We start from the raw sequence: 16,198 nt of genomic DNA, 5'->3' as shown, positions 1-16,198 counted from the left end.
TCTTTTTCCTGACTCGTTGTAGCTAAATTAGCCCCCATCATATTGTATGTATAGTTGGGGTTATTTTTTCCAATGTGCATTACTTTACATTTATCCACATTAAATTCCATTTGCCATTTTGTTGCCCAATCACTTAGTTTTGTGAGATCTTTTTGAAGTTCTTCACAGTCTGCTTTGGTCTTAACTATCTTGAGCAGTTTAGTATCATCTGCAAACTTTGCCACCTCACTGTTTATCCCTTTCTCCAGATCATTTATGAATAAATTGAATAGGATTGGTCCTAGGACTGACCCTTGGGGAACACTGCTAGTTACCCCTCTCCATTCTGAGAATTTACCATTAATTCCTACCCTTTGTTCCCTGTCTTTTAACCAGTTCTCAATCCATGAAAGGACCTTCCCCTTTATCCCATGACAACTTAATTTACGTAAGAGCCTTTGGTGAGGGACCTTGTCAAAGGCTTTCTGGAAATCCAAGTACACTTTGTCCACCGGATCCCCCTTGTCCACATGTTTGTTGATCCCTTCAAAGAACTCTAATAGATTAGTAAGACACGATTTCCCTTTACAGAAACCATGTTGACTACTGCTCAATAATTTATGTTTTTCTATGTGTCTGACAATTTTATTTTTAACTATTGTTTCAACTAATTTGCCCGGTACCGACGTTAGACTTACCGGTCTGTAATTGCCGGGATCAAACCTCTAGAGCCCTTTTTAAATATTGGCGTTACATTAGCTAACTTCCAGTCATTGGGTACGAAGCGATTTAAAGGACAGGTTACAAACCTTAGTTAATAGTTCCATAACTTCACATTTGAGTTCTTTCAGAACTCTTGGGTGAATGCCATCTGGTCCCGGTGACTTGTTAATGTTGAGTTTATCAATTAATTCCAAAACCTCCTCTAGTGACACTTCAATCTGTGACAGTTCCTCAGATTTGTCACCTACAAAAGCCAGCTCAGGTTTGGGAATCTCCCTAACATCCTCAGCCGTGAAGACCGAAGCAAAGAATCCATTTAGTTTCTCCGCAATGACTTTATCGTCTTTAAGTGCTCCTTTTATATTTTGATCGTCGAGGGGCCCCACTGGTTGTTTAGCTGGCTTCCTGCTTCTGATGTACTTAAAAAACATTTTGTTATTACCTTTGGAGTTTTTGGCTAGCCGTTCTTCAAACTCCTCTTCAGCTTTTCTTATTACACTCTTGCACTTAAGTTGGCAGCGTTTGTGCTCCTTTCTATTTGCCTCACTAGTATTTGACGTCCACTTTTTAAAGGAAGTCTTTTTATCTCTCACTGCTTCTGTTACATGGTTGTTAAGCCACGATGGCTCTTTTTTAGTTCTTTTACTGTGTTTCTTAATTTGGGGTATACATTGAAGTTGGGCCTCTATTATAGTGTCTTTAAAAAGGGCCCACGCAACTTGCAGGGATTTCACTTTAGTCACTCTACCTTTTAACTTTTGTTTAACTAACCCCCTCATTTTTGTATAGTTCCCCCTTTTGAAATTAAATGCCACAGTGTTGGGCTGTTGAAGTGTTCTTCCCACCACAGGGATGTTGAATGCTATTGTATTATGGTCACTATTTCCAAGTGATCCTGCTACAGTTACCTCTTGGACCAGCTCCTGCGCTCCACTCAGGATTAAATCTAGAGTGAAATGTTCCCAATCAATATGGGGATAATTGAAATCCCCCACTATTATTGGGTTCTTAATTTTGATAGCCTCTCTAATTTCCCTTAGCATTTCATCATCACTATTACTGTCCTGGTCAGGTGGTCGATAATAGATCCCTACTGTTATATTTTTCCTAGAGCATGAAATTTCTATCCATAGAGACTCTATGGAACCTGTGGATTCGCTTAAGATTTTTACTTCATTTGAATCTACACTTTCTTTCACATATAGTGCCACTCCTCCCCCTGCACGGCCTGTTCTGTCCTTCCGATATATTTTGTACCCCGGAATGATTGTGTCCCATTGATTGCTCTCAGTCCACCAGGTTTCTGTGATGCCTATTATATCAATATCCTCCTTTATCACAAGGCACTCTAGTTCACCCATCTTATTATTTAGACTTCTAGCATTTGTGTACAAGCACTTTAAAAACCTGCCCCTGTTTATTTGTCTGCCCTTTTCTGATGTGCCTGATTCTTTTTTATGTGACTATTTATCATCTGACCCGGCCTTTACATTATACTCTTCCGTCTTCTGCTCCTGACTATAACCTGGAGATTCTCTATCATCAGACTCTCCCCTAAGAGAAGTCTGTGTCCGATCCACATGCTCCTCTGCAGCAGTCGGCTTTCCCCCATCTCCTAGTTTAAAAACTGCTCTACAACCTTTTTAATGTTTAGTGCCAGCAGTCTGGTTCCACTTTGGTTTAGGTGGAGCCCATCTCTCCTGTATAGGCTCCTCCCATCCCAGAAGTTTCCCCAGTTCCTAATGAACGCGAACCCCTCCTCTCTACACCATCGTCTCATCCACGCGTTGAGACTCTGAATCTCTGCCTGACTACCTGGCCCTGCGCGTGGAACTGGGAGCATTTCTGAGAATGCCACCATAGAGGTCCTGGATTTCAGTCTCTTCCCTAGCAGCCTAAATTTGGCTTCCAGGACATCTCTCCTACCGTTCCTTATGTCACTGGTGCCTACATGTACCACGACCACCGGCTCCTCCCCAGCACTACACATAAGTCTGTCTAGATGCCTCGAGAGATCCGCAACCTTCGCACCAGGCAGGCAAGTCACCATACGGTTCTCCCGGTCATCACAAACCCAGCTATCTATGTTCCTAATAATCGAATCTCCCATTACTAACAGCTGCCTTTTCCTAGAAACTGGAGTTCCCTCCCCCGGAAGGATTTGTCCTTATTGAATTTCATCCTATTTACTTCAGACCATTTCTCCAGTTTGTCCAGATCATTTTGAATTTCAGTTCTATCCTTCAAAGCACTTGCAACCCCTCCCAGCTTGGTATCGCCTGCAAACTTGATAAGTGTAACAGAGAGACTCTGCTGCTGGGAGGGGTTCACCATGTGTCAGAGGGTTACACCCTGGTGGGAGGGGGCTAGGCCTATACTGGGATACAGTCACTCTGTGCTTCACAGTGTGGCAGAACCTAGAGTGTCCATTAGCAGGGAACAATGCTGGGGGGAATAGACATGTGGAAAGGACAGAAACCCTGTCTGAATTCTCTCACATTGCCCTTCTTGCCCTGGCAGGCTACAGAATAACGTCCACGTTTCGCCCCAGATCATCCCCTCCTCCTAGGAGGAAGAAAATGGCTGCAATGGAGCTGGCTCAGGTAAGGGATTCTCAGGGAGCTGGTGGTGGGTTCTGCTTGGAGGGAGAGGAGCAGTAAATGTATAGGAGGCTGGGAGCTGCTCGAGGTGGTGGGAGGCAGGAACTATCTAGGGTGTGGAATGGGAGGGGACAGGATGTGACAAACCTGCTGAGACTTGTGGACTCTAGGGTGTGATGGGTTGTTACCCCGGGGTGCAGTCTGGGGGGCTCCTGGGAACCGCTGTGCCCTCTAACCCTCAAGCTGGACTGGCCCTTTTCACACTGCTTTGCTGGAGATTCAGCCAGCCTCTTGGGGCCCTGTTATCACCCAACACGACAGCAGGTGGCACCTTACACCCAACTAAGCTACCTGAGTGGTTTACCCACGGTGCGTCTTTACTACCCGCCCGATCGGCAGGTAGCACTCGAGGTCTCGGGGATCGATAAATCACATCTCATCTAGACGCGATATATCGATCCCCGAGCGCGCGTCTGTCGACTCCGTAACTCCACCAACCCGAACGGCGGTAGCGGAGTCGACATGGGGAGCCCCGGACATCGATCCCATGCCGTGAGGACGGTAGGTAATTCAATATAAGATACTTCGACTTCAGCTACGTTATTCACGTAGCTGAAGATGCGTATCTTATATCGATTTTCCCCCATAGTGTAGACCTGCCCTAAGCCACTCAAGGAGAGAGAGAAGACAAAAGCCAATTTCCCTGCCGTAAGTGGTAGCAAACAGATCAAAGCAGATTACTTAGCAAATAACCAAAAACTCAAACTAAGCCTAACATACTATCTGGATAGAATTTGAATTAGCAATTTCTCACCTTGACTGATGATAGAAGCTGTCCATCAAGTTTCCATACACAAGCTAGAAATCCCTTTACTCTGGGACCAACACTTTCCCCCAGTTCAGCCTTTGTTCCTGAGGTGTTTCCAGGAGTTTTCTTGTGTGCAGAATGAGGCCAAGAGATGATGTCACACCCCACCTTATGTAGCTTTTCCGTATGGCAGAAACCATTTGTTCCAAACTCCGTTCCCAGTCCAGTTTGTGGAAAAATAGAGGTACCAAAATGGAGTTTAGTGGCTATGGTCTGGTTGCATGGCCTGCTGAGTCATAGTAGCCATGACTCATAAGCTGGCTGAAACATTCACAGGAAGGCTAAGCTCTTCCACGGTCCATTGTCTTTGTTGATGAGCCATGAACACTGTCTGGCTTCTTTGTTGTACCAGAAAGCCTCGTTGTGGATGTTACCCAGAGTAAGCACATTTGAAATACAGATACAGAGTCAATATCCATAACTTCAGTTACGAATATGATACATGCACACAAATAGGACAATCATATTCAGCAAATCCTAACTTTTCCAAAGACACTGAATATATGATGCGTCTTGCATAAAATGCATCATAATTATGTCCTAATCATTTGATAATCATACCACTATGCTGAATGTGGGGTGTAGTGTCAGGGCCTAATTTCAAGGCACAGAAGTTGGGAATGGAACTTCCCCTCTTTGTGGAACAGGAAATAACCCTCTAGCCAGGACTGGGAAAACTTCCCAGACTCCCAGTGCTGGAACCTGAACCTACTGATACTTCATTAGTTACCACCAACCCCGACCTTTGTGGCAACTGCAAATGTTATCGGTGATGATTTTATATTCTCTTCCAGGTCATTGATAAGAATGTTAAATAGCACAGGGCCAAGAACCAATCTTTGTGGGAACCCCCTAGAAAGAAATCTACTCAAGCATGGTTCCCCATTTATATTCATCGTTTTTAATCTATTTAATGTATGTTGTGTTTATTTTGTATCTTTCTAGTTTTCTGGTCAAAATGTTGTGCTGAACCAAGTCATATGCCTTACAGAAGTTTAGGTGTATTACATCAATACTATTAGTTGCAACCAAACTTTTGATCTCATGCAATAAGGATATCCCGTTAGTTTGATTGGATCTGTTGTCTCTGAACGTTTTTAATTGGTACTAATTATATTACCCTCCTTTCATTCTTAATTAATTAAATCCATATTCGCTGCTCCATTGTCTTGCCCAGTATCAGACTAACACTCTTGTAATTAGCTGGGTCATCTCTTTTACCCTTTTAAAATATTGGCACAGCATTAGCTTTATTCCAGTCTTCTGGAATTTCCGCAGTGTTCCAAGTCCTAATTAAAATCACCATTAACAGTCCTCCACACTCCTCCACCAGGTCTTTCAAAACTCTTGGATACAAGTTATCTGGACCTGCTTATTTAAACATGTCTAACTGTAATAGCTGCTGTTCAACATCCTCGTGAGTTATTGTTGGGATGGAAAGACTGTCAGCGTCAATGTCTTATATGACTTACATCTCCAAATCCAGGAGAGAAATATTTATTGAACACTTTTACCTCTTCTGCATTATTTTAATGATTCTGCCATTTCCATCTAGTAATTTACCACTACCATTGTTAGGGATTAAGTTTGTACTTAATATACTTTTTAAAAACTACCTTCTTATTTTCATTAATTGGTCATTGATTTCTGATAGCTTCCCTTGCCAACTTTCTACAATTCTGACTTTCTAACTTCTGTTCTTTACTATTAACTTCCCCTTTCTTCCATATATTTTATTTGGAGAGTGTTGGGATTCCTACCAGGGAACCACCAGCATGGTCCAGAGACAGCCCCATCTCCTATATCAAGCTCTGGCTAGTGGGTATGTGATAAATGTGATGACCCTGCCTCCATCTGTCAGTTGGGAGACACAAAGGTTCTCTCTTTCCACCCTCTGATGCCGCCTGGCTGTTCTAGGCAAGGTGGGGTGGGACTCTGTTAACATGTGCCTTGTGGAGCTTCCATTTACCTGGTGCTGCTGTTCCGTGAATAGTGGGGCTGTGAGTGGAGCAGCAGGTCCTGAATGTTGCACTCTTGCTCTTTCAGAGGCCGGTGACCTTCGAGGAGGTGGCTGTGTACTTCACCAGAGAAGAGGGGGCTCTGCTGGACCCCACTCAGAGAGCCCTCTACAGGGATGTCATGCAGGAGAACTATGAGACGGTGACCTCGCTGGGTAAGGAGTCCTGTCCCCTGGGGTATTAGAAGCTGTGGGGTCTCTAAAGAACCTGAGCAGTAATAACTTTATACCTTTATTCATCATACAAGTTTTGACAAGTTTCCTTGTCCCCCCCCACCTTTTTTGCCTAATCTCCCACCCACTAGTATCATTTTTGTCATGTGCCTTTTTGGTGCCATCAGACATTTTAAAATTGCATTGAATGTGTCCTTATTGGCTACATTAATAACTATATTAATAACTGTCGCTTTGATGCCTTTCCCTCATTTTAAGAGGAAAATACGCCACCTGTAGAATTCTAAATTGAGGAAATAGATGTGTGACTCTTGCCTGGCTTGTGTGACAGTCAGATGAGCTCCTCTTTTGATAGGAGAGCGTATAATGTTGTCATTCAGGACCCCACGGATGAAGGGAGAACAGAGCTGTGGGGGGGGCGGAGAAGGGGGAATAGGTAATTCTGGGGTGCCAGGACATGGGGAGGGTGTGTGCAGGGTTAGAGCTAAGAAGCAGCAGGGAGGGAGGAGGTTGTGAGAGACGAGGAGGGAACACAAGAAGCTCCCAAGGTGCCGGCAGGTGGTGCTGGCTGAGAGTAATGGGAAGAAGTGGAGAGGAGTGTGGAGGAAGGGCACCGAGGAACTGGCTCAGTGTCAGGTGCTGAAGCTAAGTGGCCTGTCCTTGTGGAAGAGTGGGACCCCTTGGGGGGTCTAGTGTATTCAAGGGGCACCTCCCAAGGACTGTTTAAAAGCCAGGGCATTGCAGAGATCCTATGGATCCATGACAGTGCCAGAGGTTCAGCCTTATGGGGAAAAGATATAAAACAAGAAAAGGATCTAAATGCGTGTTTACCATCGCTCCCTCTCAGTCCTCATGGGAATCCCTGATCCGTTCCAAAGTGTATTAAAACCTTCCTTAAAGGCTCACCTCTTGGTTATCAGGTCATGTCCATTTGTTAGAGGGTTTTCCCTTCACCCTCCGACTTCCCTGGTTCTTGTCACGCAGACAGCAAGCAGCGAAACACCAGAAGTCTGAAGCACAGATAATGCGATGTTTATTGGGGTTATTTCCAAGCAAGCATATTCCACTGCCCTAATGAACTTACACCTAGAAAAATTAATTATGCAGCAGACAGAAACAATTGGAGAACCAGACTGATTGTGGCCACCACTTTTACCTTGTTAAAGATAAAACGGTACAGAAATTAGGGTTTCACAACCACAACCATTGAGAAGTGATTTCTTGCCAGACCAGCTGCTGTCAAACTAAGTTTTCATTAACCATCTTAAGATCTGTTTCTTTATCTGGTGGTGATGGGCGCTATCAGGACAGGATCATCTTCCTAACAGCCCAGTAGCACCTTAGTTCAGTGTGACTGGTTTGGGATGTGAGGATGTGACCCTTCGCTTCCTAGCTTATGGCTGCCCCTGCTGATTAGCCAAAGGCCTTAGCCTAAGAACAAGGCCTCAGCCTATCCTAGTGAGAGAAGGCCCATACACAGGCAGACTGTGATTTTGACTCTTAGCTAGTTACCGGGGTATAAAGACAAAGTGATAAAAATACCCTTAGGTTCTTAAAGTCTAGGCTTTACAGGCAGGCCTGAATATGTCTATTCTAACAGTGGGTTCTAGCCCTTCCCCCATTCTGTGTCTGTCCTGTCTATTTAGATCGGGGTCGGCAACCTTTCAGCAGTGCTGTGCCGAGCTTCATTTATTCACTCTGATTCAAGGTTCCGTGTGCCAGTAACACATTTTAACGTTTTTAGAAGGTCTCTTTCTATAAGTCTATAATATAGAACTAAACTATTGTTGTATGTAAAGTAAATAAGGTTTTTAAAATGTCTAAGAAGCTTCATTTAAAATTAAATTAAAATGCAGAGCCTCCCTCGGACCAGGGGCCAGGACCCAGGCAGTGTGAGTGCCACTGAAAATCAGCTTGTGTGCCGCAGGTTGCCTACCCCTGATTTAGATTGTAAATTCTTCAGGGCATGGGCCATCTACTGTTCTCTGTTTGCACTTTGCCTAGCACAATGGGGGCCCACTGTTAGTTGGTCCTTAGGCACTAAGGTAATGAATATGATTTGTTATAATAGTAACTCTCCTGCCACTTTGAGCCAAGGAAGATGGCCTTGGGATGCGTAGCCTTATTTGGGGTGTGTGAGTAATGTTGATTTGATTTATCAACTTGTTTTAATTTATATTGTAATTATTTTATTTAATTAATACTAATACTTAATCATTTTATATTAATTAATATGGGTTTAGGCTCGCCAATTTGTTTGATCAGAAGATAAAAGTTCGTGTTTCGAATCAGGTTCCACAGAATTGATAAAGGGACCTTCGGGGGTATGACAGGAAGCTCACACGGAGACAGATAGAGTCATAACGACTTTTTATTAAACTCAATGAAATAGTGAGTAAATTGTAAAACGGTAGAATTACAGAGTTACAATTGTATTACTGTTATTCAGGAGATACATATGATGATACAATATTATGTGCTGCAAACTTCGGTTAATATTCACACCCTGTTTTGATAAACTGCTGTTGGCCTCGCCTCTGGCGGTTCTGGTTTCACAGCTCTTGCAAGGGAAACTAATGCAAAGAGCTCTCAAAGCTACTTTGGAATTTACTTTTTAGGTCAACTAAATAATCTGATAGACAAATTAAAATAAAGTTTAGAGAGACCAAGCTTAGCCGAGTCCCTTTTGAACTTAAGGTTTGAAAAGAAAATAAGTGCAGCGTATTACTGGTTAATAGCTGTCGTGGATGGATAGCATGAATACGTAGTTGAAGATGGTGAAGTGTAGAGAAGAAGGAGGAGGTCGAGGTGGGGGTGGGGATACCATAGTGAGGTAGGTTACCTCTTTTTATAGAAATAAATGCCGGAAATCCTTCCTCTTATGCCCAAATTTCAGTCTTCCCCCATAGAAATGTTAGGGTACGCTTACTCCATAGGCTAGTATGTATGTGCGTATGGATGACAGGTATCTGCGCACTTATGGGGTACTTGTTCAGTCTGTGAGTGCAACTTTGAAAAATCCCCTTTGCTATTCTTCATTGTCTGTTGGTCTAGGTAAAGGGTCTTAGACCTAAGCGTAGGCACTTTATTTGGGTATAGGAAAAACAGTTCCTTTTCTGGGTAAAAGGGCACAGGATGTAGCTATGCTAACTTTGCTTTAGCTTAAAATGCAGGTTTTTGGCCTGTAGGTTTCTTGCATTACAGCCAAATATTTTTTTAATATGAATTAATAAACCTATCACAATACTGTACTTATAAGAAAAGAGATATTGATGCAGGCAAGCAGATGAATCCTGAGAGCTAGAGATGTTACTGTCTAAAAATGAGATGGGGTTAAAACTATGGAATATTCTTTGTGACAAGTATCCCACAAATTCCACTGACCTCCCTTGTTTTCTTTGCCTGCAGTAGGGTTTCCAGTTTCCAAACCTGATGTGATCTCGCAGCTGGAACGAGGGGAAGAGCCGTGGGTCCCGGACCTCCAGGGCTCTGAGAAAGAAGTGGTCCAGAGAGCTGCCTTTGCAGGTGAGGAATTGGTTCAACAACTCAACAACTGCTTAGGAATGCAGGAAACATTTGGGATGCCCTACAAAGACCCCATGAGCTCTTCAAGTTCAGGATTGTTCCCTGCAGATGTGGAATCATTATGGCAGATGTCACTCATGGCTTCCGTCCTATTCTGACTGACAACTGGCAGCAGGTCCCTCCCTGATCTCACCTTCCCCAAGAGTTATGGTGCAATGAGGACCCAGAACTGATCCCTTCCTCTCTTCTCTGTGGAAGGGTTTGGGGAAAATCAGCACCTGATAGGTTTGATCTCTCCCAGATATATTTTGGTTTCCATTCCTCTCTCTGACATTTCCTTTTTCTCAGGCACAGGGAGTGACCTATGTCTGGATTCTCTCTGTCTCCCATCCGGCGATGGGCTGGTGAGTGAGAACGAGGAGGAGAAACCCCAGCAGGAAGACACTGTGCAAGTAGATCCACATTGGATGTTATCAGGAATATCCAAAGGGAATGTTTCCAGGAGTTGTGCACTCCCAGAAAACACAAAAGCCTGTGAGACTCAGCAGAGGCCAGAGGAAAACTACAGTAGCCACTCAGCCCTTATTCCACGCAACAGAATCAACTTGGAAGAGAGACGCTACATGTGCCATGAGTGCGGGAAAAGCTTCAGTCAGAGCTCAGACCTTATCAGACATGAGAGAATCCACACAGGGGAGACGCCCTACACGTGCTCTGAGTGCGGGAAAAGCTTCAATCGACGCTCAAACCTTATTACACATCAGAGAATCCACACAGGGGAGACGCCCTACACATGCTCTGAGTGCGGGAAAAGCTTCGGGCGGAGCTCTGACCTTATCGCACATCAGAGAAGCCACACTGGGGAGACGCCCTACACGTGTTCTGAGTGCGGGAAAAGCTTCAATCGGAGCTCTTACCTTATCGCACATCAGAGAATCCACACAGGAGAGAAGCCCTACACATGCGCTGAGTGTGGGAAATGCTTTAGTCAGTGCTCTGCCCTTATCGCACATCAGAGAATCCACACAGGAGAGAAGCCCTACACGTGCACTGAGTGTGGGAAAAATTTCAATCGGAACTCTCACCTTATCACGCATCGTAGAATCCACACAGGAGAGAAGCCCTACATATGCGCTGAGTGTGGGAAAAGCTTCAATCAGAGCTCACACCTTATCACACATAGGAAAATCCACATGGGTGAGTAATCTTATGGATGCTCTGAGTGTGGGAAATGTTTCTTTAATCATTCAGGCCTCATCTTACATCAGAGAATCCACACAGGAGAGAAGTCCTACACATGCTCTGAGTGCGGGAAAAGCTTCAAGCACAGCTTAAACGTTGTCTCACATAGGAGAATCACACTCCGAGTGCGGGAAAAGCTACAATCAGCGCTCAAGCCTCATTAGACATCAGAAAAGCCACATGAGAGAGAACTGTAATAAATCCCTTCACTAGGGTTGGCCAAAAAATTTTTTAAAAAAAATCACATTTGCTCATTCCCACATAGTGATTTTTGTACCATCTTCACTGTGGTCTCTCAGCTCCACCAGATCAGTTGCCTGCTTCTGCCTTTTGCACCTCATCCTTCTTCGGGGTCAGTCCTGTGATCTTTTCTATCAACTCCTTTCCTTTTGAGTCACAGGAGTGTGTGTCCCTCCTGCCAGGAATGTTCATCAGCTCCAGGTGGGGGAAGAGAGGTTTGATCCCAACAAGGTACACTGAGGCAAAAACTACCCGTGCCTGACATCCACTAGGACTGTACATGGCATTGGCTGCTCAAGTTAGTGATCTTAATGTAAAAAATTGTAGTGCAGGTGCAGCCCAGGTGCAGTGATTGGCATTAGCTTTCCCCTTGACCTGACCTAAACTCCATCACTTTCCCTAGTCTAAACAAACCCTGAGCATCACGGTTATACTGTTCCCCCATTTCACAGCAATTGTTAGTCATCGAGTTCTCCCTTGGGGAACAAATTGTTTCATTCCCAGTTGTTCTGATGTTGCTGCAGGTTGTGCTGGAGAGCAGATATTTTCATCATCATTTTTCCCACTTAAAATATATTGAACTATAACAAAGAGCAGGAACAGGGCAGAGATAGGGAAAAAAGGTCATTTCACCCGTTGCAACAACAGACGTAGTTAGGGTAAGTCAGAGGGATTCCCTTATTCCCTATTACCATCCTCCTTCAATCCGTGCTAGAACCTAAGAATCCTTTTCCTTTCCCCCGTTGTGGGATGGGAGACGTCCCAAAGTGCTCCCTGTGCTATAGCACATGGCTAAGCTCAGAGAATAAACCCCAAATAGCCCCTGAGCTTTGCTTTTTGAATTCTGTGTTTCCGATTACTTCAAGCCTGGGCATTGTGATTATTTACCAGTTTCTCTATCACTGTTTCTACCACTGTTTCTGTAACATTATTTGTTTTTTTTATGGGACAGGGTTGTTATTCCTTTGCCTAACCCCAACCTGGAAGGCCAAGGTGTGTTTTCTCTGGCCCCTCCCCACAGACAGATCTGACAGGGTTGAACCTGCCAGGGGCAAACAAAATGCCCCACCGGTTACACACACACACACAGCAGATAGACACACACAAGTCAGAGAAGAAACTGAATTATTTGAGCTATCAACATTTCCACTTTCCCACAGCATGTTAGTTCTGAAGGTTGTTTTAATTTGTTTATTTTCTTGGAACCAGAAATGGGGAAAGAGACACTGGAGTCAGTGGAATTACAGCAGGAAGGGATAAGTCTCATGATTCGTCACTAACCAAAGGCTTTGTGAACAGAGCGATAATGTTACTGAATGGTCTGGCTAACCCTGCAGTTAGAAACAATCAGCTCTATGGGTGGTAAATTTACAGAGGCTTTGCTGCTGACCATGAAATCCCAGCTGTTTAAAGGTAATGTGCTTCTATTTCAGTGCCTCTGGAAGTACAGAAAACAATGATCTGTGTTAAAGAAAAGTTGCCGTTTCTCAGAGCCCCAATTTCTATTGTGTGTGTACAGGAAGGTTTGAATGTGTAGCAGGTAGTTTGGTAAAGCTTAGCTATTTTATGTGTGTAACAGGCTCCTGCCCACCTCCAGCAGAGGTTCAATCACATACGATGGCAACTTACCGAATGTCACACAAATTAGTCCATCCCTCCCCATATTCAGTCTCTGACCGGAATGTTAGAATGGGGCAGAGAACTGGGAAAGTATCGCAGTAGGAATACATTAAAAAGTGGGATTAATCAGAGCTGGGCTGCAGACAGAGCCTGTTCTAGAGCTGGTAAAGTGACAGGGACACACTCCCGCTAGTGCTGGCTCTGAAATAACAGCAGAAGCAGATCGAAGAGAATGAGCTCATGGGCAGCTGCCCTGGCAGTGCATCTCTCACCTGGCAGGTGTTACACGAAACACAGCACTTCCCCCCACTGCCACCACTTCATTATACTGTCCATGGGGCTGTTTGTCCTGCAGGACTTTGATCTCTCCGGGTGGTCCATGGTGATTCATAACAGAGCCATTAGGTGAGCAGGAGTCATCCCAATGGAAATCTCTCCACTTCTTTCTCAGTGTTACCTTCTTAGCCCTGGCTTTGGAGATGACCTTAGCCTTATCCTGTCTTGATTTTAGGTAGGATTGTGATCACCTTCTGGGGCTTGGCAGCTTAGAACTTTTGAGGGCTTTTCTCTGCCTTTTTGGTCCCCGCTGCAGTCAGTACATTCTAGACATAGGCATGGTGACCTCCCTGGGGATCTTGACAGCTTTAGCCAGCTTCTTGGTGGCTATTTTCCTGCTCACCGCCACTGTCTTCTTCTCATGCCTTGTCCTGGGGGCCCAGCTGCTGGTTGAATGGGAAGGAGCAGAGGGTGCTGGTGACTTTAGCCCGCACCAAGTGGCCTTTGCTCGTCAGACTCCTGAACCCCAACTGGATGTGGTTCTTGTTCTTCTGCACAGCACAGCCCTGGAGAAGAGGGATCTGCAAATGTACATTCATATGATCCCTTTGTTTAATTGATGAAAACATAAACTAGACACATAGAGGATTGGAACTGATTTCAGCTGATGGGCAGGTTTGCTAGGTTTTTATGCATTTGGACAGTGAAATGTTGAGTGTTACATTCTTTTCAAGCATCCCCGTATAGTGGAGCTCCTGAACATAATGGAGAATGGTAATCAAAATGTTTTCCCTTTTTTTTAAAAAATAAAAAAATAAAAATGAGAGGCTTATTAGAGGGCACTTGTATTTGAAGCAAGGACCACTTGATCTGCAGTCAAACACTCTACCACTGAGCTATACCCCCATGAGAGTAGATGCTTTCCCCATTGTAGCTGAAGCACATCAGTGATTCCAATAGCAGGGGCAGGTTCTCTCTGGGGCACAGAGATTTTTTGGGGAGTTGGTGGCTCCTTTCTTTCCTCACCCTGGAGTAAACTCAGCTTTTTATTCCATGGTACATGTTTTATGGACTAACAGCAGCAGCTTGAAGAAAGAGGAGAGTGAATATCTCACTCTCAGGGCTGAAGGTGGCCACGTCCCCTCTGTCTGACCGTTGCCATTGCAGGAGAGAAGGTTTCAATGGAATTGAATGCCCTGACTCAGCCTAGAGACACAGAAAGGTTTTGCTGTTCGTTGAACGGCAAAGGAAATTGTGTCTGTATGTGAAACTGAGGTGGGACATGAAATGCCCACAGGGGGGCGCAATGCCCTAAGCTAAGGCAGGAGGGTGAAGGAATGGGGCTGAGGAATGACTGAAGTGGACTCACCTGGGATTGAAATGACATTTGTTTGTGTCGGGCAGTGAGAAATGTGACATTAATTCAGATGCAGGGTTGAAGCTTCTTTAGCTGCTTGTAGAACTTGAACTTGATTTCCCAGAAGGGAGAAAGGGAAAGTCTGGGGCTGCCTTGAGTCCCTGGCTGGAGCAGTGTATAAAAAAGGCTCCAGAGACGCAGTTGGCAATTACAGGCCACTAAGGCTAATCTCAGTACCGGGCAAATTGGGTGGAATTGTAGAGCCCAATGATTAGACCCATCGGTGAATGGAATTTGCTGGGTGTAGTGGGTGGTTACCCGCTCCTGCCCTGCGGGGCTTGAAGCGCCCAGGAGAGGGCTGGGGCTGGGGCAAGGAGCCTGGGCTGATTGGGGGAAGCAGGCTCAGCTGTGGCCATGCCCCAGTCAGGCCCAGCTGGCCCCTAGAAGAGGCTGTGAGCCAGGAGCCCAGTCAGTCTCCCTCTGCTTGTAGTGAGAGAAGGGCCTGGCTGCAGGGACCCAAGCAAGACACCTAGATTGGGAGTAGGGCTGGGGAAGGGCCTGACTAGGTGCAGGGTTGCACCAGTCAGGCCCAGCTGGCCCCTAGAAGAGGCTGTGAGCCAGGAGCCCAGTCAGTCTCCCTCTGCTTGTAGTGAGAGAAGGGCCTGGCTGCAGGGACCCAAGCAAGACACCTTGATTGGGAGTAGGGCTGGGGAAGGGCCTGACTAGGTGCAGGGTTGCAATGGGGCAGCCCAGGGGGAAGCAGAGGCGGCAGGTCCAAACCCCTTTGCCTGTGATGAGTGGCTCATACTGCAGTCTGCCCCAGTGAACGGGGGCTGGATGGAGACTGGGCAGTAGCCAAGACTGAGGTGAAGTGGGGATAGTGGGTGGGGGTTCCCCTGGGAGGGGGAGACCCAGAACTGGGGGGGTACTGCCAGGGGGCACTGCCAGGGTAAAAGGGGCACTGGGGTCCTGGGAGGAACGGGGCCAGCTGCGGTAAGGCGAATCACCAGCCTGAAGAGGGTGCTCTGAGGGCTGGAGAGCTAATTCCCAACATGACCAGCAGGAGGCGCCGCCGGGTGAGTCTGCCCCCGCTTACATTGAGGAAGAATGAACATGGTTTTTGTAAAGGAAAATCATGCCTCACAAATCTACTATAATTCTTTGAGGGAGTCAACAAGCATGTGGATAAAGGTGATCCCGTGGATATAGTATACTTAGATTTTCAGATAACCTTTGATAAGGTCTCTCCCCGAAGGCTCTGAAGCAAAACGGGATAAGATGGAAGGTCCTCTCTGGGATAGGTAACTGATTCAAAGGCAAGAACGAAATGGTCTGATTTTCAGAATGGAGAGAGGTAAATAGTGGTGTCCCCCTGGGGTCTGTACTGGGACCAGCACTGTTCAACATACTCCTGAGTGATCTGGAAAAAGGGGTAAACTGAGGTGGCAACATTTGCAGATGATACAAACCAACTCAAGTTTGTTACGTCCAAAAGAGAGTGCAAAGAGTGACAAAGGGATCTCACCAAACTGAGTGGGCAGCAAGAAGGCAGATGAAATTCAGTGTGGATCAATGCA

General features: G+C 45.5%; 1 protein-coding gene and 1 non-coding gene across 2 annotated transcripts in view; one reads left to right on the top strand and one right to left on the bottom strand.

The window, feature by feature from the left end:
* Positions 1-11,345, top strand: part of LOC120381557 (zinc finger protein 883-like) — a 62,732-nt gene extending 51,387 nt beyond the window's left edge. Inside the window, exon 5 of the mRNA XM_039499729.1 lies at positions 10,550-11,345. Within this exon, the coding sequence (XP_039355663.1) occupies positions 10,550-11,091 (542 nt within the window). The 3' untranslated portion in view covers positions 11,092-11,345. The remainder of the gene's footprint in view (positions 1-10,549) is intronic.
* A 2,753-nt stretch (positions 11,346-14,098) lies between these two features.
* On the bottom strand, positions 14,099-14,170 carry TRNAC-GCA. Its single transcript has one exon. It is a non-coding gene; the product is annotated as a tRNA-Cys (tRNA).
* Positions 14,171-16,198: the final 2,028 nt, after the last annotated feature.

This window comes from Mauremys reevesii, linkage group 14 (assembly GCF_016161935.1).
Source record: "Mauremys reevesii isolate NIE-2019 linkage group 14, ASM1616193v1, whole genome shotgun sequence".
NCBI lineage: Eukaryota > Metazoa > Chordata > Testudines > Geoemydidae > Mauremys > Mauremys reevesii.
The sequence above is the reverse complement of the archived record's forward strand: the minus strand, read 5'-3'. Positions and strand labels throughout refer to the sequence as shown.